Genomic DNA, 24,860 nt, shown 5'->3' with positions numbered 1-24,860 from the left:
TCCCAATTTTGAATTTATTCACAACTTATGGACCTTCAATGAGTTTTGACAATTTGATCTACTATTCACCTTCAGTAACCATTAAACTTGGTAACATTTATAAGGGTGTCATCATTATTTGTATGAGGTCAAATAAAAACAAGATTATGGTCGATCCACAATCATTGCACATGAAATTGAATGTTCAAAATTATACTTAATGGACCTTGTCCACTGTCAAACTTTAAGCAACATTTAGCCTGTCTATGGTCGGAATAGATCAACAAATTAAAGAGGGAAGCCCAATTATCTGTTATGACTCTTACATTGCATTCTAAATTGACCAAATTAGCTCTCAGATAGTCCTAGCACTCACATGTGAGGGCATTATAAACATATTCAAATTAAAATGACTGTAAGCTAGATCAACCAAAACACTGAAGACCTATGGCCATTGACTTTCCATATTTTTTTATTCCCCGCCACAGTTGGAAGGTGATTATGGGAATGCACTTAGTCCGTCCGTCAGTCTGTCCTTAATATTTCGTGCCCGTGCAATAAGTTACTTATGCATTGATGAATTATCATTTAACTTGGTACAAATGTTGCCCTCATTGAGACAATGTGCAGTGACCTTGACCCACTCCCATACCTCAAAGGTCAAGGTCACACAAGACATTCAAAGGTCAGAGTACACATGGTAGTGTCTTGGCTATAACCTACTTATGCATTGATGGATTACCATATAACTTGTATAAATGTTGTCCTCATTGAGAAGATATGCAGTGACCTTGACTCGGGTCCATAACTCAAAGGCCAAGGTCACACGAACCATTTAAAGATCAAGTACAAATGCTCATGTATGCGCTATAACTTACTTATTATGCATTGATGGTTACTATTTAACTTGGTACAAATGGATCTCATTGAGTGACCTACTTATTGGACTTCTTGTTGTGACAACATAAACATTTCTCCTGGATCTCATCAATTTCATTACTAAAGTATTTAGAAAAACAAAATGTTCTAAAAAAAAAACAATGGTGAGGGATATACACCTCCTTTGGACTGCTGTGTTTTATTTTATTTTGCAAATTTATCACTTGCCTTTAAATCTTAAATAACTGTCATTTTACTGAGTGAGGTTAAATATTTTTTTTAAATTTAAATTGCCTAAAACACTCTGGTTAAGGTCTTTTTAAGGTCTTATGCGGATGGCTTATATGGCAGATAGTTGGAGAGGCGTGTGATACTCAGCCTCATGAGATATCTACAAGTTGATCACCAAATAGGAGAAAGAAGAAATAGAAAGTTAACAAAAGGTTTATTTGTCAGTAAACAGTTCTTAAATACAGTCAACATAATAACTAACAATCTAATCTATTTTCAACACAGTTTAACACAAAATGAAAAAAGTGCATGATTTAAGTCAGGTTTAATATGATCTAGATCACAATCAGACATGAACGTAAATGTGATGGCTTGTAGTAGATCACTCAGTATGCACACATGTACATGGTAAATACCTGCAGGGACCATGATCCGCTGAGGTCTAGAGTGTCAGTATGCATACATGTACATGGTAAATACCTGCAGGGACCATGATCCGCTGAGGTCTAGAGTCTCAGTATGCATACATGTACATGGTAAATACCTGCAGGGACCATGATCCGCTGAGGTCTAGAGTGTCAGTATGCATACATGTACATGGTAAATACCTGCAGGGACCATGATCCGCTGAGGTCTAGAGTGTCAGTATGCATACATGTACATGGTAAATACCTGCAGGGACCATGATCCGCTGAGGTCTAGAGTGTCAGTATGCATACATGTACATGGTAAATACCTGCAGGGACCATGATCCGCTGAGGTCTAGAGTGTCAGTATGCATACATGTACATGGTAAATACCTGCAGGGACCATGATCCGCTGAGGTCTTTTTTAAATGTAATTAAAGATAGTTTTATCAGTTTTTTGGATGTGAAATTGATGTTAAACCAATTTTTTTTTGCACTGGAGATTAAAAATAGGATTTGCACTATTGAGGTATGAGTCTGCCACTCAGACTCAGAACATTAGTGACAATGGCTGGTATGTATGTTAGGGTTGAGCACAGTATTGCACAATTGACAATAATATCCATAGAAATAAAATCCTTTCAGATTAAATTGTCATTTGAATGTCTGTTGAAATTGATCTAATCAGCAGTTTCTCCAATCAACAACTAGTTATCAGCACTTGTGTCCTGCTATATATACGTTTTTCTTTATTATTTACAAGTGTATTGTTGACATTTTTCGTTGTAAATAACCATGCATTCTGAACCATCGACAACAAAACTGATTGCCAAATAACAATAAATCAATACAATTAAACCCATTTTCTAAATAAAAGGAAAATATTGTTGAAAAATGCACCAAATATTTAACATAAAACTGCTTGGTTTCAATACAAATTCCAGCACATCAATTAGCACTTCTCATAATGCCATTAAACACACCAGTACAACTATTTCACCCTACAGCTTGCAATAACTCATTCTTTCCCGGCATCAGCCACAGTGCTTATCAGCTTATTTCCAGGGCTTCTATCTCCTCCAGTAATGAGTCCTCAGTCTTTAACTTCTCCAACTGTAGGTAAAAATGATAAAATGGTGAACATTTCATTACATTACAATAAGATAATTACCAATAAGAGTGACACGGAGCAAAAGCGTATGCTTGTCCCTATTTATCAGTCAAGCAAGGGGCGTAACTAGACATGAATTAAACTATTTATCTAAGGATGTGTTTATTTTTCTCCGGCAATGTGTGTATCAAGTTTCATTGAATATCTTAAATGTTCTCTGGACTAATGGCCAAGGCTCAAGTTTTTGCATTATGACGATGCTACTGCGCACGACACTAAGGCAATGACCATGGCTCAAGTGTTTGTTTTTTATTTTGAATTTTAAAGGGACTCGGTCACATTGTTAAGGATAATTCATTGATTTTTTTTGTGTGACTAAAATGTGAACAAAATGATAAAACATCGTCAAAATAGAGCCCTATTGATAATAGTTAGATAAAAATGTGACAGAATATGCTATATTCTGTCAAAAAGCCTTAGTAACTCTATTGGTAATTGATCTTTCTTAGGCCTTGAATTTACAAACTTTTGTTCAAAAGAGTATCTACGAATTATATAAAACTTTGACAAGATCTACTGGTAACCTTTGACCTCTGACATTGCTATGTATATGTGAATAAACAGTGCTTGACTTTGGTTAGTTTGACGTTTGAGTTATTTGATTGGTCAAAAGTGATTATTTTGATAATATTTACTCTTCCATACATATTTTCGCTAACTTTGACCAAACCAAACAAACCAGTTTTATACAATTGGCTTTGAACATTTGAAATGGTTTGAACCATTTCCATGGCCAGTTTAATTAGTCCTGAAGTATTTGATGGAGGTTTAATTTTAAATCACACGTTGAAAATAATTATCTTAAGAACATGATTGTTTCAGATGAATCTTCTAATGATCACCTGGTTTTTCTCCAGAGTCTTCCCAGCTGCCTGCTGCTCCTTCAACTTCTCAACTTGCTGTAATTTCTGAATAAGAGAAAAGCTAGGTTAGAGCTATCAGTGTTCACATAATGCAGGCCAATTCCCTCAACTTTAGGAGAAGCTTACAAAGTTATATGTTTGTTGTAGTCAAGGTGCATTCAAAGAAGGTTGAGAGTGGTCCAGTGGTATTAGCTGTCTGCTTCCCATCCAAGGGGTTGTAAAATCGAACCCCTCCAGGGGTATTATCTCATGGCCTCTCAAAATGGACACCAGCCCTGGTTTCCACCATGATAAACTTGATAGTCATTTATACCAGCTTACAGCTGTATTCATAATTAAGCAAAAATAAATTAGACTTAATAAAGTGATATTAAATTTTTCCTTTCTGTCGATAAACTGCTAAAATTGCCCAGTGCAGTGAATTCTCAACTTTCGTGGAAAATGTCCTCCCATGTTTTCATTTTGGTCAATAATTCTCCTTCATTTCCAAATGATACTATGTGAATTCATACGTCCTTTTTTCTAGCAACGATTTTAAATAATTTTCACTAATATAACCTCAAGGTTACATTAAACCCTCAAGGTTATACTCCACCCACCTTCCTGAGATTCCTAATCTTCTTGTCCTTCTCTGGGTCACCTGTAGAAGGCGCTGCTGGGTTGCTAGGGGCAGCAGTTGCCATGGGAGCAGGGGCCTGCTCATTTGCTCCCCCCTTCTACAGAACAGAAAATAGACAAATGTGATAAAAAACTATACAACTATGTATTTGTATGAGAATGTATGTTATTGCATTAAGGATATTCATCCTACAAAAAACTATTTTTCTAACAATACCATTCAATTGACCATCATGATAGATTTTGTTCATCATACAAAAATGTTTAACTCCTTTGAAAGGGTAGTGCCTGCTTATTTAATCTGTATGAAAAATAAAAGATCAAAATACTATTTTACAAAATGTTATTGCAGTTTTAAACAGGACAAAAATGTACAAAAAAGTTTTTACTATGCAAAATCAAATATATGCAACTTTGAAATCCAGTATATATTTGACCTTACTTTCTAAAAGGTTACTCAAAGTGAAGTAATTAAACAATGGTCAGTTTTAGCTCTGCTGCAGTTTATATCTGTGAATAATGGTTTAAACCTGTATTTATGCTTATTTTTTTATTAATTGTATAATTCGACAAATTTACCAGGAAGTGCGTTAATAAAATAAAAACTAAAACTATGCAATCAGTTGCATATACACACATCAGCATCTCTATTCTTCTTTGCTTCTTTCTTCTTCTTGTTTTTACTCATTGGCTTGTTAGGATCTGCAAGTATAGATAGGTATCAGCCAATGTTTGAATACTGTCAATGAATTTTGAAAAAACAACAAGACACTGAGCTTTTTGCATTAACATTAAAACTTGTCTATGATGTAAATGAATTAGCCCTAAAATCTTGTTTAGCTCATGCCAAAGGCTCGTCTAATATTATTGACATTTGAGACATGACACAATGCCAATGAAAAATTAATAGGACAATCAATGGATGACAACACCTTCATTGTTTATGTAACTTGAACAATAGCATGGCAAGCCGATCCATTTTTCTCAGTCAAACATGGGGTTGCACAACAATTATTTTACCAAGAGTTGTAGGTGATGCTACTTTGAGAGTTATGGGCCTTGCTACTACATAAGTTATGCATCATGAATAATCAAATAGTGAACATGTGTACCAACCAGATTTCATGTATATATCTTGTTTATTGACTCAAGTGATCCCTGACATAGACTTAAAGCCTATGAAGTACCAATATCTTGCTTCTCAAAAAGACAAATTATGGTGAGTGTACCTGTGGCTTGCTGTTTCATGTTGGACGGAAGCTCATACTCGTGAAGTTTCGTGGATGGCATGGTCCCTTCCCGACCCCGCATTGATGGTGGCACATAGGTTTTCTGGGCACCGGCTGTAAAGACAATTAATAACTTTTTTGGCAGCACCCTTCTGCCCTCATGGAGACCATCAAGTACACCATTCTGCTTTCATATATTAAAATTAGGGATGGCAACTAGTACCCGAGTACTTGATCGAACGTCCGAGTACTCGAGTACCAAATCACTACTGGAGTACTCGGAAAAAATCTATAAAATCACAAAATACACAATTTACAAAGTAACAGATCTGGTTAGTTGCCAAGAGGACAATTTACGGTCCCTTTAATCCCCGCTGTGTACACAATTGACCCTAATGAATTAGTTGAGAGTTGCAAACTGTCAACAAAGGGGCCCTATTTCTAATTAGCACTGATCTTAATTAGCGAAGTTTTGATAGCGGAACTTTCAACTACACAATTCTATTGTTTACCAATTAGACACCTTTCACCAAACAATGGACGCTAACGAGCGAACGTTACAAGCATTGATTTCTTAATGGGCGTATTTTAACTATTTTGTGTAATGTTTATCACAATTGATTGGTTGATGTTAAATCAAAGAATTTTGAATATTAATGAGGTAAACAACAACAATACAGTACGAAGTATTTCGTTCATTATTATCAAGCACGAAACAATATTTGTTTTCCTTTTATTTAATTTTCTGTTGAAGTACATAATGAAAGTCTAATTTAAGGATGAAACGTCCAATAATACGACCAACGCACAATATACGTCATGAACGATTCATGTATACACGATCTTGTCTTTCCCGAAAACAAATCCATTTTTTCCGAGTAATCGAGTACCCGAGTACTCGATCGAAAGATTGTCCGGGTACTCGAGTACCAATTTTACTACTCGTTGCCATCCCTAATTTAAATGGATAAGATAATCAAATCTGTTTTTGTTTGTTTTGATTTAAACTTATAATATGGTTATAAATAATCACAAACTTTAAATATTTGGCAGTTTAAACCCTTAAATTGTCTTAAACACAATTCCTTACATTATATATCAAATTCAAAATGAATCATTTCTTCACAGCCCTAAACAATTTGTCCTGTTTACCCAAAGCACCCTGCCCTTCTTCTGCAACACACTGTCATTTTTTAAACCTGACTTAAATCCAAAATTCATCAAAGACTTTCAACTGAAGTAGCTGAAATCATTTACTAGGGAGATGAAATTTAATTCAACATGTAATTTTTAGGATCATAGTCCTTCAATACTGTTATACAGCCCAAGAAAGTTTATCCGATTTAAAGTACCAGTTTGGTACATGTTCGGTAAACAGATTGCAGTCACATCAGTTTTAATCAAGGTATTGATTTATATACTAACAAAGTAACATCACATCACCCTTAACAACTTACTTTGTTGCAAGTAAGTGCAGCTTATTTTTTGGCAAATTTGAATACTTAAAAACAATACAAACAAGAAACACTGTAATGCCACGAAACCAGGTTTTCAATGATTGACCGAAGAACTTCAGGTTTCGTTGTGCGATTCAGTTTCAACTGTTTTTCAATTTTAATTAACATTGCCCATGACCAAGACCCTTGGGGCCACAGAAACAATCCCATGGAAGTCCTTGATAAACTATTTCCTCATACTAAGATTGGTCACAAATTGTCAACCCTAACTTAAGTTATGGTGAAGTTCTTAAGTACCAATAATTTATAAAATAGTACATTGGCCTTGACCTTGATCCTAGGGGCCCCAAAGGAAACCTAATGAAAGGTCTCCATAAAAATCTTCCTATACTAGTATACCAAGTTTGGTCACAATACGTCAACCCTAACTAAAGTTATTTAGTACCAAACATTTTTTTTAATTTTAAGTAACAGTGACCTTGACCCTAGGGGCCCTAAATGCATTCCCATGAAAGGTCTACTTAAATCTTCCTATATATCAGTCATCGAAATTAGTCTTTTGGATGAACACGCCCGAATTCATATACTAATGCTTGGCATTACATTTTTGAACAACCCCTGCTGTATAAAACCCAGAATTTGAGCAAGCCTGGAAAGCATTATACCAGTGCAGGGCTTGTAGGCTTGTGCTATATTCGACCACTGATATATGAAGTTTGGTCGAGATATGTCAACTCTTACTAAAGTTATTCAGTTTCAACCGTTTTTTTAAAAATATTTTTAGTAACAGTGACCTTGACCCTTGGGGCCGTAAATGCAATCCAATGAAAGGTCTCCATCAACTCCTAAATATCAATTTTAGTCAAGATATGTTAACCCTAACTATAGTTTTTTCGGTTTCAACTGTTTAAGTTACACCTTGACCTTAACTCCAGGGGCCTCAAACGCAATCCCTTGAAAAACCTCCATAAGCCCTTCCTAAATACTAAATTTAGTCAAGATTTGTCAACCCTAACTTAGTAACTTAAGTATTTCAGTGTCAACCACTTTTTTATTTTAAGTAACAGTGATCTAGACCTTGATCCCAGGGGCCCCAAACACAATCCCATTCAAGATATCCATAAACTCTTCCAATATATGAAGTTTGGTCGAGATATGTGAACCCTTACTAAAGTTATTTAGTTTAAACCGTTTTTCTAAAGTAACTGTGACCTTGACCGTAGGGGCCCAAAACGCAATCCCATGAAAGTTACCGTATCTTTAATCTCCTCCTATATACAAAGTCTGGTCAAGATATGTCAAGCCTTACTTAAGTTCATAGGTTTGAAGACAATAGCTGGCCGCCTGCCTGCCCAAAGGAAGTACATCATTCTTAAAACTATGTAAAAAACTTATCAGGTTTGAGAACCCCCAACCAAATTCAAACTCAACCATTTAGTATTTTTAACACAACATAAGTTGCCTGTAACCTACGAGGAGGTGCAGGAGCAGCTACTTCAGACTGAACCTGTCTATAGCTAATTGGTTTCTCCGGGAACCGGCCAGTGGGAGCGGGGCACCAGAATCCCTCCCAGAGTTCCTCCCCTTTGCCTGTTAACTCCTCATGTAACATCGCACCACTGTAGTGCCAGATACGGAACCTGTAGAAAGAGGGTAATAACAGGTGTCTGATATGACAATTTAACGTAGTGTTGGTAATTGATACTTTTTTACAATTCAATTATTGGAGATATAATGGATCAATAATTGATTCAATTATAATTATATTTTCATGAACGTACAATCACATGTAATTCGCAATTTGGCTTCATTTTTCCATAACCATATTTCTTTTGTGTTTTCTGACTTTTATGTTCTGTTAATTTTAATCATAAGGCCTTGCTTAATCTCTTTAATCACAAATTAAACCTACCCATTCCCAACCCGGAGTCTGGGAGCACAGGTAGCTGTAAGCACATGTTCACCATCTGCGCACCACTGAAACGATGTTGTGTCTGGTGATGTGGCCTGGCATATCAGCTTCTTCTGCTTTACGTCCCAGAATTCCATGTTACCACGGAGATTACCAAACCCACACAATGCAAGAAGTACAAAGGTCAAGGTTAAACAATTCATTTCAAAATATGACCGAGATTTACTAGGATGTTAATTAAAAAAGGCCCCTGGAGTATTTTCCATTACATGTACAAGTAATTTACAGTGTTTTATCAAGAATGACATTGTACACTCAATCAAGTATGACTAAGCTGTTATAAATTAAATTTCAATGATCAAATCAGTTACCATCAAACTTCAACTGTCATATTAAGCAAAGGATATTGTTTCCCTGTGGATTGTAGAAGGAGAAGTTCCTTGGTCCCGTGCCGAAGTCAAACACAGGCTCTGTCTTCTGGTTGTAGATTGTCACCTTGGCTGGCATGACTGGGTGGAGTTAAGGATCCAATACTCTCATGTACATGTATGTTCTATGTTTACAACAACCTGAATGTTTCAGATATTTCCGATTATTTTATTTGCATGAAAATGTAGTTTAAGTGGCCTTTGGTTTAAACAGTATTTATTCATATGTTGTTAATATATCAGCATGTTACAATTATACAGGGTCAAGGATTGAAGAGAGAGCTAATATTAAGACTTGTCTCCTTATTTATATCATTAATACATTGATATGGTATAGATAACTTATAGCAATACGTGGCCTTTATGACCCTCTGTATAGTTTTAAAGTAAGGATAAGCTGGCTTAACTTAAGAATTTAAGATTCAGAGGTGTATAAAAAAAAATAATCAAAAACCTTGAATTTAATTAATTGTATTTAATATTTATAATTTAATACACAGACAACCAGCAGACATTTGTACCACACTTGTGTTTCAACTTTTGTCTTAAAACTGTGCTGGCCATCAGAGAAAGGATACATCCATACACAACACAGAATTCAGTGCTTTTAGGGCTCCATTCCACATGGTACACCGGTCCATTCTTCCCCAGGTGAACGAGGCTGCTCTCACCTAGACATATATAATGCACATCAATTTTTAATTCAAAGCCTGTAGCAAATCCAATAATTACTTAAATTTAAGGGTTTCAAGCAGTGAAATATTTGCAGAGCCAGAGGAATGAACAGTTTTATTTAAAGATGCTCACTTTAGTCCATAAAATTGTATTTTGATGTTACATGCCATTAAATTATTTGTATTCCGTCATTTCATTTCAAAATTCATCTGCAAACAAACAACAACCAAACATAAGTATCAACTGATATAAGAACCATAATGCTGTCTTTATCCATACATAAACTTTATCAAAGATCAATCCAATGATGAACTAGAACGCACAAGGCAATACATTTATTTCCCACCAAATTCATGTAGGCAAAGGTTTACATCATGGCTATTAATATTTGAAAGTTTGAAAAAGATTTGTTCAATAGCTTCAAAGAAGAATCCTGGACAAAGCTAATTTTGCCCAATTTAACTCATTAAGGGGCCACAACTCCACTCAGGATCATGCGATTCATGTAGGCAAAGGTTTACATCATGGCTATTAATATTTGAAAGTTCGAAAAAGATTTGTTCAATAGCTTCAAAGAAGAATCCTGGACAAAGCTAATTTTGCCCAATTTAACTCATTAAGGGGCCACAACTCCACTCAGGATCGTGCGATTCTGACCAAATCCACGGAGGCACAGGTTTACATCATGGTCAATAATATTTGAAAGTTTGAAAAAGATTCGTTCAATAACGACAGATATGAATCCCGGACAAAGCTAATTTTGCCCAATTTAACTCATTAAGGGGCCACAACTCCACTCAGGATCATGCGATCCTGACCAAATCCACGGAGGCACAGGTTTACATCATGGTCATTAATATTTGAAAGTTTGAAAAAGATTCGTTCAATAACGACAAAGATGAATCCCGGACAAAAAAAGACGGACGGACAGACGGACGGACAACCCGATTCCAGTATACCCCCCCCCAAAAAACTTTGTTTTTCACAAAAACCAATTCAGTTATTTTCCCACCATTAACTCCCAGATAGTGCAGTCCCTGATCTCCATAATATGATGACTCTGATGTGTCTGTGGTTGTCAATAGCAACATGGCCGACCCATTGTTGTTCCACTGCATCTCCACCTTGTCAGCCTTGAAAAACGTTCTGTTTGCGATGGCTGCGTTATTGCCACCAAAGTTAGGGTACTTGAACACTCGTACAAAAGAGGGCTGACCCTAAAGTATGGAAACATTTTGTATAAACTTTTAACTGTGCCACGGTATGGGTAATAGGCTTAAAATAAAAGCCCAAATTCAAAAATAAGAAACAATTGCCCTCAAAATAAGTTGAACTATAATGCTACATTAATAACTCATTATTGCCAAAATACCGACTAACGGCCACATTTTAATGATGCAACAGTTACTTAAATGAGGTCTGACAATGACATTATATCCTGGGTTCCAGCCTCATCAAGGGCAGATAATTCATGTACTCTCAAAATTACCCCTAGTGTTGAGTGTCTTTTTACCAGAGCATCCAACATCAAGGCGATTGAGTCTTGAAGATCAAGCATAAATTATATTAAAAATGAAGCCAGATTTCCTACCTTAGCGCCAGGGACGTAGCCTGCCACCATATACGGCGGGCCAGCACCAGACAAACTGTAGCCTGCTACCTTCTGTAGGTGCAACTTGGTCTTGATTTCATCTGTGTACAATCATTCATCAGTTATTATGTAATAACAAATATGTAAACTAGATGGCAACCATTGAGAATTTCTTGAATAATCTGGCCCTGGCTCCCACACAATAACCACAATAACCTTGTAGGCGATGCTCCATCACCATGGGAACGGGTTTCCTTATATATCTTATGAAACAGTGTAATAGTTTAAACTGTTAGAACATTTAGATACTGTTAAAACAACCTCCATTATCATACTTGAGCAGGACCTTTTTCATCATGATTGGAAAGGGGGAAAATGTGTCATTTTAGCCTAGAAATTAACATGTATACTTTGAAAATCATATAGAAAAGATGAAAGTGTTTAAGATTGTAAGTTTATGAAAACATGGACTCTTCCATACAAAACCAGTTTGGGGGGTTAATTCTTTTATTTAAAACAATGAACAACTTTCAATCGGGAATTTTTCACATTATTTGGGGATTTTTTATTTGTTTTGATTAAGCATGGGGTTGAATTTTGACTACAAATTGGTCAGAAAAAAACACAAACTGCTGAGGTACACTCTGTGAGGCCTGATAAAATATATTTGTAGATTAAACTGTAAGTCAGTGCAATAAGCTTTGTACATTGATTAATAAGAAGATATCTGGATAAACCAACTATTAGGGCCTAAAAATATTTGAATCAATGATGGGTAAGATACAGCTAATCCATGAGACTGTTGGAGTGTCCTAATCCCTTGTTACATTAGAAAGCTTAGCTACACCAGTTCAATACAATGTCAGATGGTAATGTATATACCAAGTCACAGAAAACATCATGTTAAACTGTAGAAGTAGTTTGATCCACAATGCAACAGACTGACAAACTACCTGCCTGTCCAACCAACCAATAGACTCCAGGGAATAATGAAACATGTATCTTTTTAACAGATTACTGGCAATTACCAAATCCTGAAAGATTTTTGTAACCAGGAAACCAGGAAAAAAACATGATGCACTTTGAATAATGATAAATGTTGTTTTTTAAACTGACAAATAATAATAAAATATTTTTAAGCTTTACTTTAAATCCTGACTAATAAAGCAACCTCAAAATCAAGACAAATGAAAGACACAATATAAGTATTTGAACACCTACCAAAATTTCCATTTTCAAAGAAGTGAAGCTCATTGTTGACATTTCTACAGCATATTTTCTCATCATCAGAGAAACTGGGACTCCTGCATGAAAATAATTCTATCAAAAGGGTAGCTATTGTTCCCCCTTAAATAATGTATTTAAAATCTTTTATCACTATAACAATGCTCTAAACGAACTAATAGAGCAGCAAAGCTACACATTGTACTGCTGTGACTGTAAATAGATACATTTCAATTTTCATACCTCATAGGGCATGGATGATAAAAAATATGACTGCAATGTATTCAATATCCCTAAAGTCCTATAGTTAGAAATAAAACACCACTTCAGAACATACCAGTATGTGACTTTCTTCTGTATAAGTGACTTGACACACTGTCCGCTGGCCACATTGTAGATGTGAAGGTTGGCTACCCCAGCCTGGGTTTCCTTGTCAACTGGAAAGGCAGAATAAACATGCAATGTAATAGTCTCAAGCAAGGTAATATTTACTTCTTTTATCAGGAGCAACAACTGCCTCATTATCTTGTACATGTGAATTTATAATGATGGTAAAGAGACAAAGGTCATGTAACGATAGCGTTGGGCAACGGTTCCAGTTTGACTATCCATAATTGGTTCCACTCAAGTAACTGGTGCAATCAGTTTTTGACAACAGTTTTATTCTTGTTCAAGAACTTATAATCCATAACTATGCTTTATAACATGTTATGTGTATGTTTGAAATTATTTAGTGTTGTTATTGCTTTCGGTCATATTGCTGATGAACACTTTCGAATGTATCAATGAAGGAGAAAATTGGCAGAAATGAACTGAATGCAAATAATGAGAGGAATGAAGAAAAACAACTTACCGGTTGAATCAATGATCAAATATGAGGAAATTCAACCGATTGTCTCCAATTTCTGGCCCAACCAATCATTTTTTGATAAAATATAATCAATCATCAGAACATAACTATATAATTATAAACTATTTTGATAGCCTACTTGTATTTGAGTACAATACCTGTTCAAAATTTAGGCATGAAACAAAATGTTTACAGTAAGACAGCAATTTGATTAAAACTAAAGGCATACTAGTTTCATTATCAGCAGACTTTGTTAACTGCTTACCTGTGTACGGTTCCCAAGTGACGAGCAATGAGGCCCTAGGTGAGAACGTCATACAGGAGGCCTTAGGACGGGGAAATTCCTGAATAAACTCATTCTTCACTGTGTCATAAACCTTCACGCTGGAAAATAACACAACAATGGCTATCATAATCATGTCAAACGTAATGCTATCATGACAGATGCATTCTTCTGCACATTATTAGTTTAAACTTGTTTATTTTTCAATGATTGTGAAATATTAACAAGTTACTGAAACATTATATTAATTACTCATGTTGGCACGAAGGTAAGCATGAGTGTGGTCTTGTGTTGTGGGGGAACTTGAGTACCTGGAGGAAACCCACTTGTCTGGCTTGGTGACCACAAACGAAATTCACATGCACATTATTGTTTTACACACTCAATATACATATCCTTAATACATAAATTACGAAAGTTTAACAGAAGACTTACTGCAAAAATATGTATTAATTGTCATTTATTAAGCATTATCAACACTCTTCATATGGGAAACAAAGAACAAAACAAGAACTGTCACTGTAAGTGATGAATGCCCCCCCCAAGTGGGTTGTGCACACGATACGTCTTCTTGGTATGTGGATAACATGTGGCAAGTTATTTTAAATCTGTCTATACAAGAAAAGGTTACAGCCTGGACATGACCTGTCCTATACTCTCTGTCTTTATATGCAGCATTCCATTGTAAACAAACACTAAGTGTGATCTTGACCTTAGTGTTAGGGACTCAGGTCTTGCACACCACACGTCCTCTTGATATGTCGAAGACTTGAGGAAAGTTATTTTAAAATCTGTCCATACGAAAGAAAGTTAAAGCCAACCAACACTAAGTTTGACCTTAGAGAAGGGACACACATTGTCCTGGTATGTCGAACACATGTGGCAAGTTATTTTAGTTTTATTCTGTCCATACAATAGAAAATCTGAATGAAAGGATGGTGCAATTTTAATATGCCCACCTTTCCAGCCATAAAAAAACCTGGAATGGAGTAAGAGTTGAGGCCAACATAAATTCCTCTATGGTGCTGGAACCCCTACCAAAGGCAAAGTGTACACAGTTCAAAGTGTTCTTCTAAACTAAACATGAAGCTTAAAACACCCCCTATTTTTGGGTTACATCATTACATTCTTTTACAATCTCTTTGCTCCGACTTTCTATTATTCAATAAAATCATGAATGCTAATCCCTACCAATCTCCATTACACCAGGCGAGTCTTGAGCCATCCTTGCTGAACACCATCACTTTACAACGTCCACTCGGCTCCCTGAAATAGACAAATAAACATTTATTTCATTTCTTAAAGTGGTTAATATCAGTACAATAATTGTATATAATAAATAAATTTGCAAATGTACATTAACAATATCTGTACATAAACCATGAAATCATGTCATTTATATAAAAAAAATATTTTTAAACAAATTAAATGCAAAAAAATATAATTTTTTGAGTACGCTAATTATTTTTGAAGATAGAAAAATCAACTCATAACCTTGACCTTGTTTTTTGCTTTACTTTTTTAAGTGAACTGCCTTCAACTTTTAAAGAAATATACTATAAATGCATTCAGCTAATAATTTAAGGTGCATGTGCAGTTTAATAAAAAATATTTATTAATATTTATAAATATTATTGAAAATTGAAAGAATGGTGAGAAAAAGAGTAATAAATTCAAGCATGTATGTATTTCAAATAAACCAAATATTCCCATTAGAATAGCCTGTGTTTACCTTGCAAAATCATGCTGTTGCCCTGGGTTTGGTGGCCCATTTACCATCCAGATCCCGGACGAACCTCGAACTGTAAAAGAATAAAACTAAAAATGTCACTAAAACAGAGCTGGCAATAGTGTTTACACATGTACAGTGTTCCATAATCTGTTCTTGTGTAACATGCTGGCTGCATGTTCACCATAATCTGTTCTTGTGTTATGTGCTGGCTGCATGTTCACCATAATCTGTTCTTGTGTAATGTGCTGGCTGCATGTTCACCATAATCTGTTCAGTTTTGTAGAGCTGATATGGATTACTCTAATATATCATTTCCATAGGCGTCCTTACTGTATGATTGGCACCAATGATAAGATGATGATTTAATATTCAACAGCATTAAGCCAAATAACCATGAATATTGGTTATAAAAACTCATTTATTATAAAACTTTATTTACTTTAATTCTTCTTTCATGGAAATTTAGAAGCACACAGATCACAATACTCTTTCATCAGTGTTTAGTGTTTGCCCTACATTTTTAACCATTCACCGATTCCGTGGCGCTAGATTTTTAAATTGTTTAGTTTTATATTTGTGAAGAATTGTTACTTTGCTGAAGACGACTCTTCATGGTTAAGATGGTTAAGTAATTGCTATAATTGCACATCTGCATTATCATTTTTATTATATTCATGCCTACTGTTTGCATTTGCAAAGGAGCAATTTCAGTGTCAACGCTGATTTACTTTGTAAACATTTATTCACTTTACAACGATTGTGAAACAAGTTATTACAACATTATAATATTCATTCTCATGAGCACAATGTTACAAGGAAGTGTGGTCTTGTTGTGGGGGAAACCGGAGTGCCTGGAGGAAACCAACTTGTCTCGCTTTGTGACCGCAAACCAAACTCACAGGGGCCCAGGCCAGGAATCAAACCCGGGTCGCCTAAGTGAGAAGCGAATGTGCTAACCACTGCACTAACCGGACAACCCTATTTAAATGAAGTCACAATATTTGTCGTGTTTGACAAGTCTTCTTGACAGGCGCACAGTTTCATTTTACAGCTGACGCAATTTTGGAGGGGCTAACACTAAGTGAGTTAGAATTTATTGAGTTAAATTTCTTTGTGAATAAGAAATTGCTGCCCTCCCTAAGGTTCCTTATTCACAAAGAAATTACTTAAAAAAAGTCTGACCTATATGTAGAAGAATACATACAATACTTGTAGTTGCAAAACCCCTTCAAAAAGCTAAGAACGATTCCACCAGAATCCACAAATGTTGTAGGAGGGAAAAAATAATATCATAATTTGAAAACAGCTTTTTATTTTTTCGTTATATTGCAATTCACTTTTCTGTGGTAGTGTGCAGGGTTTATTTAAAAATAATTTAAAAGAAACTGGTCTTATCAAAGAAAACAGTGACATCATGATTTGATTCACATTTGTTGTTTATTTTTAATGAGGGTGGTAGATTCACCTATTGTGACGATAGGGTTTATTTTGAATGGAATGCTTGACCTTTTTATCTTTTACATCACTTGAATAATACTGAAAATTTTCCTGGGGCCAAGCCATAGGTCCCTTGAAGCTCCTGGATTAAGGCTTTCTATAAATAACAAATTTCAAAGCCACTCCTGACATTAGTTTTAACAATTTCAAAAACAAAGCCACTTCAATATTGTTTGCGCAGGCAGCAAATACAAGAATCAGGAGACACATTTGACTTTGCTCACATTTCTGTCAAGAAATTATCAAAATTATGTTCAACTGTTGAATGAATGTTGCATCAATATAATGGAATACTTTGTCACAGTAAAATAGGCCATTGAAGCACCTCCAACCATTTTAAACCCTTTAATTATACTTCTGACAGCCACTGCAATCTCCATTTGTTTTAGCAGGCTGTTCATGCTCTTTAAAACCTGTAGGTAAGAACTTGATTAACAGTTCAAGTTTCAAGGCATTGTGTAATTCTCTAATTTAAGCGAGTTATTCTGCAAATGAGCTCCCAGTTATAAGATCTCCTTGACGAAAATGGTTGAAGAGTATCAATTAAATATAGGTAATTGTAACCGAAATAAATGTCTAGTTCTGATTATGTTTGACTATAATCAGTGTAGATGCTATTATTGGGGAGACAATTCAATACATACATACTCTATGTATCCGGACATTTAATTTCTATATTTTTAGAATTAGAATAAAATGGGAACCAGAAATGAAATATATCTCAAGTCCTGGTGGGTTTTTTTCGCTCATGATTTCCCTGCAATTTACATTGCAAGATGATACTGAATCATAGCGGAGGAAATAAAAATGTAGCATTTTCAATGTTATTTGTTTTCCAGATCGACGATTTTTCGACCAACAGTTAGGACAATGTAGAGTGAAAAACACCGTGTTTGTGGCTTTTGTTAGAGTTCGTGCTTGTCGTTACTGTTAACATGTCAGTAACACTCGAAAGAGGAGTTGACATTAAACAGAGATAGATACACTTAAATCAATATCCGACATAGGGTATAAAATGATACGAATTTATTCTGGTACGAAATTATCTGGGTACGAACAGAAATACCAAACCCTACAAGATAGTCAGACTTTTGTCACCTTGTTTTGATCTCATTAAGATTTATCATTTGTAATAATGCGTGTTCTCAAACACACCGCCATAGTCTACTTAACAAATTGTCTTTAAAATGTAAAAATGTAAACAAATTTCTCACGTGCAATGGGCAGCGCCATATTGTATCCTTACGCAGAAAGTAGTTACAACAATAAATGAAATTGCGGTAGTTTTCTATTGAAAACTATTCATTTAGCTCTAATCACCTTATTTGTTAGAAAAACATATTTTCTCTTTCTTGCAGTCACTTGTAAAAATGAAAATATCAACAATTGTAGAACTTGTTTATGGGCGTTGACGTGTCGAAACAGACCGCATTACACTTCCTCTACGTGGAAGAAATCTTGAGAAAGTGACAGCTTTCAAACTTGAACACTATTCATTCGATTTTTCTTGAGGTGAACGCAAATAAACAACAGAAATCATGCCTGCCAAACAGAGAATGCGCTTACAAAGCGAAAAGCACCTGAAAAACATCACGACCAGAGGAAATGTGCCAAAATCATTGGTAAGATTTTTTGTTGACAAAAACATCCGATTTTTCTTTTTTAAAAAAAATGAAAATAAACTCATTTAGATACATATTCTGTTATTAAAGCAAAGAATGAAAACGGAAAAACAATGTAATGAGTTTATTTTCAAATCGGAAAATTGAAGTGCTCTTGCTTTAATCACTAATGTATTGAAGAAAAAATCTTCAAATAGATAATACAGGATCAATTTCTGTTATGTTTGAAATGCACTGGTAAGAAGCCACTGTTTTGCTTGTACGTTTTATTTGTTTTACCATGTTAACTTTTTTTAAGCAATTTGTTTAAAATTGTTTTTTATACATGATGATAGTTTGTGTTCAAAATAGGATTTTTTTCTTTGAAAATGAGCATTTCATCAGGAAAATTGAGCCAGTTTGGTGATTATACTTTTTACCGCTCAACGAAATGAAAAATATGTCACCCCAAAAATACTTGTTTAAACAGAACAATTTTATAGAAAAAAAAATTCACTCCGGAACAATTTTTATAAATAACAATTTTTGAAAGTGGGCAAATTATTGGTACATTAGTACACTGTCATTTTAGTGGGTTTTACTGAGCAGGTTTGGCACCTCAATTTGTTTAATAAGCATACATTATAAATCGTATTAAACTATATTTTAGTTCAGGGGCCTGACTTTCTCCCTGTAAAAATTCATTTGAAAACATTCCATTTATTTTTTGAAAACATTCCATTTATTTTGAAAAAAACACACTTTTTTGGGGAGAAAAGGGATTCCTTTACATCACTCTTGGATGGTACAAATAAATCATTGGAATTTTTACTTCACCGGTAAGGTATCATTTCAAGAATTTCACTCTAAATATGAATTCCTGTTTTATTCCTCGCATTTTCTCCAACCTTTTATGTTTTCAGAAACCCCAGGAAGAAAAATACCCAGTAGGACCCTGGCTGTTAGCATTGTTCATCTTTGTTGTGTGTGGATCAGGTAAGGTTCTTCTTGAGAAATAAAGAATGCGAAAAAAGCAACTGTCATTTTCTGGACAAATTATATTGGACAAGCATTTTTTGGTTGTTTTGCTGTCCAAATAAAAGGAAGTTTCTTAATTATAAAAACTTAATTTCTTACCTGAATGACAACTTTATTAAAAAATATTATAGGACCCTCTGTACATGACTCATTTAACTTGAGTTTCTTCCGACAGGTACATTTTGTCAATCTTAGTTTATCTTGACATTTTACCGATCAAAAGGACAAGTAGGTTTAATTGTTAATTTCGCAGACTAAATGAATAATAATTCGTCACCTAAGTGCAAGAACTCAATATCTGCTTCTATTTCTATATGCAGTTATTGAGTTATTGCACTAAGGTGACAAATATATTCTTTTAAAAACTTATCTGAAAACAATCAGAGAATACAAATTTATGTATTAAAATATACTGGTAATAATAATACCCATATCCATTTATTTGTTGATACTACGAGTGTGTAATCTCCCTCCCCCTTGGCTTCTATAAATAAGTATATATAACTTTTTGAGAGTCTTCATACAGAATAATGCCAAATTTTGAGGTTTTTGCAAAGGGAGTCCTTTGTCTAGTACTCCTTAAAATGCCACTCAATACCGCACACCAACAAATTTAACATGTGGCATGTTTCATATACACATGTGATTGTGAAGATGTAACAAACTGGCAATGCCTATATTTGTATAAGAGACTGATATTAACTTATAAGATATTTTTATCTCTTTTCAGCCATTTTCCAGATCATACAGAGTATAAGAATGTTCTAGACGGACGGAATGGATACGGACACTGAATATGCTCCAGGATTTTTACCAATGTCTCAGGCACACTTCAAAAAAAATAACAGATTATACCAGACTGCAGCAATATATATCAGTTTCTTGGAATTCTTTAGTTCAAGAAACTTTAATTTAGATAATTAGTTGAATGTAATAATACAAATAGAAACCTTTGAACTGACACTGTTTACACATTTCTTGTTGTAACTAGTTAAGTACATTTAGTAAGTCTGCTAACTCTTTAGATAAATACTTTATAGTAAGTTTTAGTCATGTAGTTTTGGATTCTTCCTATTATGCATATTATACAAAGCCAGTTAAAAGCATTCAATACAATCGGAATATGTTGTTCATAAAATGATATATTGAGATGCCAGTAAGTGTTGAAATGTAGTAAATTATTAATATTATATTAAAGTGTCTGTGACACCCCCTGGAAAAAGTTAACCTTCACATTTAAACCTACAAACAATTCATGAATTGATTTACTGATCACATCACTTGACACTGTAATATGCCTGCAGCAGAAACTAAAGAAACAAAACATGTCAATTTCTTGACAAGTGATTGTCAAGTTTCATTGTTCATTACTTCCTACATGCATTTTATGCTTTGATGTTAAAATGTTGATTGCATCATTATAAATGTTGTAAGGTAAATGAGAGGTACATTTTTTGAAGCATACATGAACATTGATTCAGCTTTCATCTTTTTCACTTGTTTTAGTGATTGCCTCGTAAATAATATCTAAATTTTGAAAGATTTTCTGGTATAATTTTTTTTATATCAAATTTGAACGATTGTTGATAAAATCTTTATTAATGGAAAATTATTGATGTGCAAATGTATCCCTCGTAATTGAGATATTTAATTAAAAACATATTTTGATTTATATCATCAATGATAACAGTTTTAGGGAATGGTTTGAAATGTCCATTTTAATTATCAACTTAAGTTCAATTACTGAAAAGCTACTTTTTTTAATAACAAAATGATCATTTAATTATTTGCTCATGATGCTTCGATAGATTTTTTTGATTGGAAAAGGGATGGAAAAAACCCTTACCCACCTACATCAGTTTTTATTTTACATGCCAAAATCAATTGTTTGAAGTCCCGAGTTAATGTTTGTTGTAAATGATTTTAAATTGCTACTGAAGACAAGTTGGGGTTTTTCAATGAAGCAATGCTTTTTTTTAATAGAGCAAGGCAAAAAATCACTACCTTTTTAACTGCCAGTACAGGTCATAAAATATGTGCAGTTAGTAAGTGCAGCTTTAATTGACCGTATCAGCATAATTGTTCCAATATCGGGAAGTGCTAGTCATCTGATTATTGTCATCATTGCCAGGGCTCAGCCCAATCCAGACCTAACTCCATATCGAAATAATTCGAGTTGTGTCCGTCTTGTGCTGAGCCCTTGATTACCATTCATTAGTTCATAAGTTTGTTTGATACTGGCGGAGACAGGATGGACCACACACACTTTTATTATGTACTGCCTTCTACTGGATATGCTAAATTATCTCGTTTTTGTTAAGCATTAAATCTCAGAGAGATTTGTTAATGCATTCCTACTGTGTAAGTTTGACAAGCAATTGATAAAAAACACTCAATGTACAATAATTTTGAAATAGTTGTTATCAGAATGCTGATTGTTATACAATAAATACTTTTAAAAACTAATACATACATGTGCATGTATGGTGCATTTTTTTTATAAAGAAAAGATAAAAAGCTGTTGACTTTCTCAAATAGTCTGAAGTTTTATCAAGTTTTATCATATATCTGTGTTCAACATATGTAAATATATATGTTGTTGTATATATTTGATGTCAATGATGGTACGTTATAGATAAAACATGACAAATAGAAATTGTTCTTATCTATTTCCTTCACAGCATGAGTTTCATAAATGATAGAATATTATCTGTGACACAAGCTAAACATGACTCTAATATTGAACATAAATTTATTTATTTTGGTTCTGTGGAAACCAAAACACATTTGAGTAAATGTTTTACTTAATTTCCAAGAGGTCTGTATGGCAGCCCAAACACAGGACACCATTGTGCCATTTAAGTAAAAACCATCAGAGTTTTGATAACTGGAGTTATACCTGGGAATTGCCTAGGAATTGAGAATGGTCAAAATGGGCTTTAATTCTCTGGAAAAGGATACAGTAAGAATGATGAAGAATCAAAATTTGAAGTACTTGAAATAGTACCAAAACTTGTAATCATAACTTTGGTGAAAAATTATCAGGTGAAAGTGAAGGAAACATGTTGAATAACAAGATGTAAGTGTACTGTATTGTATAAAATTATCAACACAGCCAATGGCCTTAAATACTACTCGGTATATACTGTGGAAAATAGCTCATTAAGCTTATGTCTCTTAGCCTGTTATCATATACCTGACCTTAAATAAAGATTCTTGCAGTTTGCTGTTAAGTTAACGCATTTGTCCTTGATAATGAAATATCATTAAATTACAGTAAGCTTTTAGTAAGGATTAAATATTACCAGGAACATGTTATTTAGAAGTTATGCATTGACGTAATGATTGACCTTGGCTATTGACTGAACTCCAGAACCAGTAAGCATCATCTTAAGTTTGAGTGCAAGCTACTAGTTTTGTTCATGGTCCTAAATAAAAACACCGATGCAGAACGGTCTAGGGGGGTCCGGGGGCTTGGAATTAAATGCATAAAAATGTTACATAAAAATATAACATTTGAACATTTTAGTGCTATAAGTTTTGATACAGTTGAAGTTAATTCTACATGGTTTACATAAATTTAGACCATTCAAATGTGCATTTAGAAGAAATTTACTGTCACAATCATATGAGGCTTTGTTACCAATACCATAAACCTACTTCTAAACGTTGCACATATCATCAGTTTAATTTATGAATGCCAGTGCTATGCGATGGTGTCCTGTGGCTTTCCACAACTTAAGAATTTGTTTAAGCAATGTTGTTCCTGTGGACGTAGGCAAGTGCCAAACCATTAAATCGTGAGGCACCCATTGATGTCCGACTCCAGGTCTTAAGCCGCCTCAGTGAACTGAAACTCCTTTGACAAGTGCAAGAACCAACAGGCAGACACATAATTTATTTGAATATTCTTGAAAAGTTGGTGAAAAAGACTGTCACATGCAGCTTTACCTTCTTCCAACGTCATGACTTTGGTACAGTTTTTGTTGTACAAGGCCATCGCAATACTTTCTGTTCAAAATCCCCAGGGTTCGGCATGGCAAGTCATCTAGAAATGCCTCCTTTAATTGATCTGTTAGAGCGGAGTCAAGATTTTGCATGTGTCCAGGAAGAAGAATGGTTCCCTTAAGTGCGCCTTCCAGTTCAGCAGGCAGACGTGTCTTCATGTGTGAAATCATGTGGTCGAGGAATGGAAAGTAATCTGTAATGGTCTTGGACACTGCCTTTATCCGAAGATGAATTTGCACGGTTTCTCTCTCGGCCAACTGTTCTTGGCTTTTGGTACAACTTCAATATATGCAGCAATACTTACTGTGTGATTGTAAAATTTGTCAAACATCCTCATTTCTAATATTTTGATGAATTTCAATGATGTTCTGTGCTTCAGTATGCGCCTTTAACTTGTTGCATCATTTGCAGACTGGCCTGAAGATTCATCAAGCACTTGTTGTAGTGCATTGTTTATCTTGTCATAATTTACAATTAGCGTGCTTATTGAGTCAACACATGATAGCCAACGTGTGTCCGACAGTGTTGGCAAAGACTGTCGCTTTGACACATCGTATTGTAGAGTTCATATTCTTCTTTTTCTTCTTCTTCAGTCAAACCAGCTAACAGATCAGACACATCTTTAGTCAAGAATGTTTTTAATATATCTTTCCGCTTTGCAGAAAACCCAAAGAAAAGTGTTAGTTAAAAATGTTTAAAATATTGATTCTTCCTAATTAAATGTTACATACTCAATAAGTCAACATTAAAAGGTATAGTACCGCGGTAGTTAGTAGAGTTTATTCTATCTAATATTCAGTTCTTTTTTCAAATATAGACATTCTGCCGCATTGGTTTGTGAACATTGAGGCAAATGAAGAAAGTCGAAGAGTTATTTTTAGAGCTATAGAAATTGATATACTAGTATGCCCAAAAATACACCGAGGCAGCTGCCTCAGTGTAGCTACGGCACTGTGAATGTTCTTGAGTTTTTGTGTGGACAGGGCCCAAAGATCTATTCTATTCTAATTGATGTCATTTAGCAGAAACCATTTTTCTATTATTCATTCTATTTTTAGTGACATCAAGGTTAACTTATCAAAGCAATTGCAGCTATTGTTTACTCAAGCTTCATACATAACTTGTTTCATCACCTTCTGCCAATTCTTACAAGTTATGGAGCTGAAACTATTTTCAGAAGCAGCAAC

At 34.6% G+C, this 24,860-nt stretch overlaps 1 protein-coding gene across 2 annotated transcripts; it reads right to left on the bottom strand.

The window, feature by feature from the left end:
* Positions 1-1,286: 1,286 nt before the first annotated feature.
* Positions 1,287-18,265, bottom strand: LOC128220598 (eukaryotic translation initiation factor 2A-like). Of its 2 annotated transcripts, none has more exons than XM_052929053.1 (17): positions 18,241-18,265; positions 15,530-15,599; positions 14,989-15,063; positions 13,780-13,898; positions 13,002-13,101; positions 12,662-12,744; positions 11,441-11,541; positions 10,862-11,066; positions 9,753-9,845; positions 9,154-9,255; positions 8,747-8,921; positions 8,308-8,474; positions 5,378-5,491; positions 4,786-4,850; positions 4,130-4,246; positions 3,510-3,575; positions 1,287-2,609 (listed from the first exon to the last, which is right to left on the bottom strand). In XM_052929053.1, the coding sequence occupies exons 1-17, from the start codon at positions 18,257-18,259 to the stop codon at positions 2,547-2,549; spliced, it is 1,734 nt and encodes a 577-aa protein (XP_052785013.1). In that variant the 5' UTR covers positions 18,260-18,265; the 3' UTR covers positions 1,287-2,546. The 2 variants fall into 2 exon arrangements, with proteins under 2 accessions (XP_052785013.1, XP_052785014.1); XM_052929054.1 differs by lacking the exon at positions 18,241-18,265 and adding an exon at positions 18,125-18,155.
* Between the last annotated feature and the right edge of the window lie 6,595 nt (positions 18,266-24,860).

The sequence above is a fragment of the Mya arenaria genome, chromosome 15 (assembly GCF_026914265.1).
Source record: "Mya arenaria isolate MELC-2E11 chromosome 15, ASM2691426v1".
Lineage (NCBI taxonomy): Eukaryota > Metazoa > Mollusca > Bivalvia > Myida > Myidae > Mya > Mya arenaria.
Note: the sequence above shows the minus strand (reverse complement) of the source record. Positions and strands in the feature narration are given on the sequence as shown.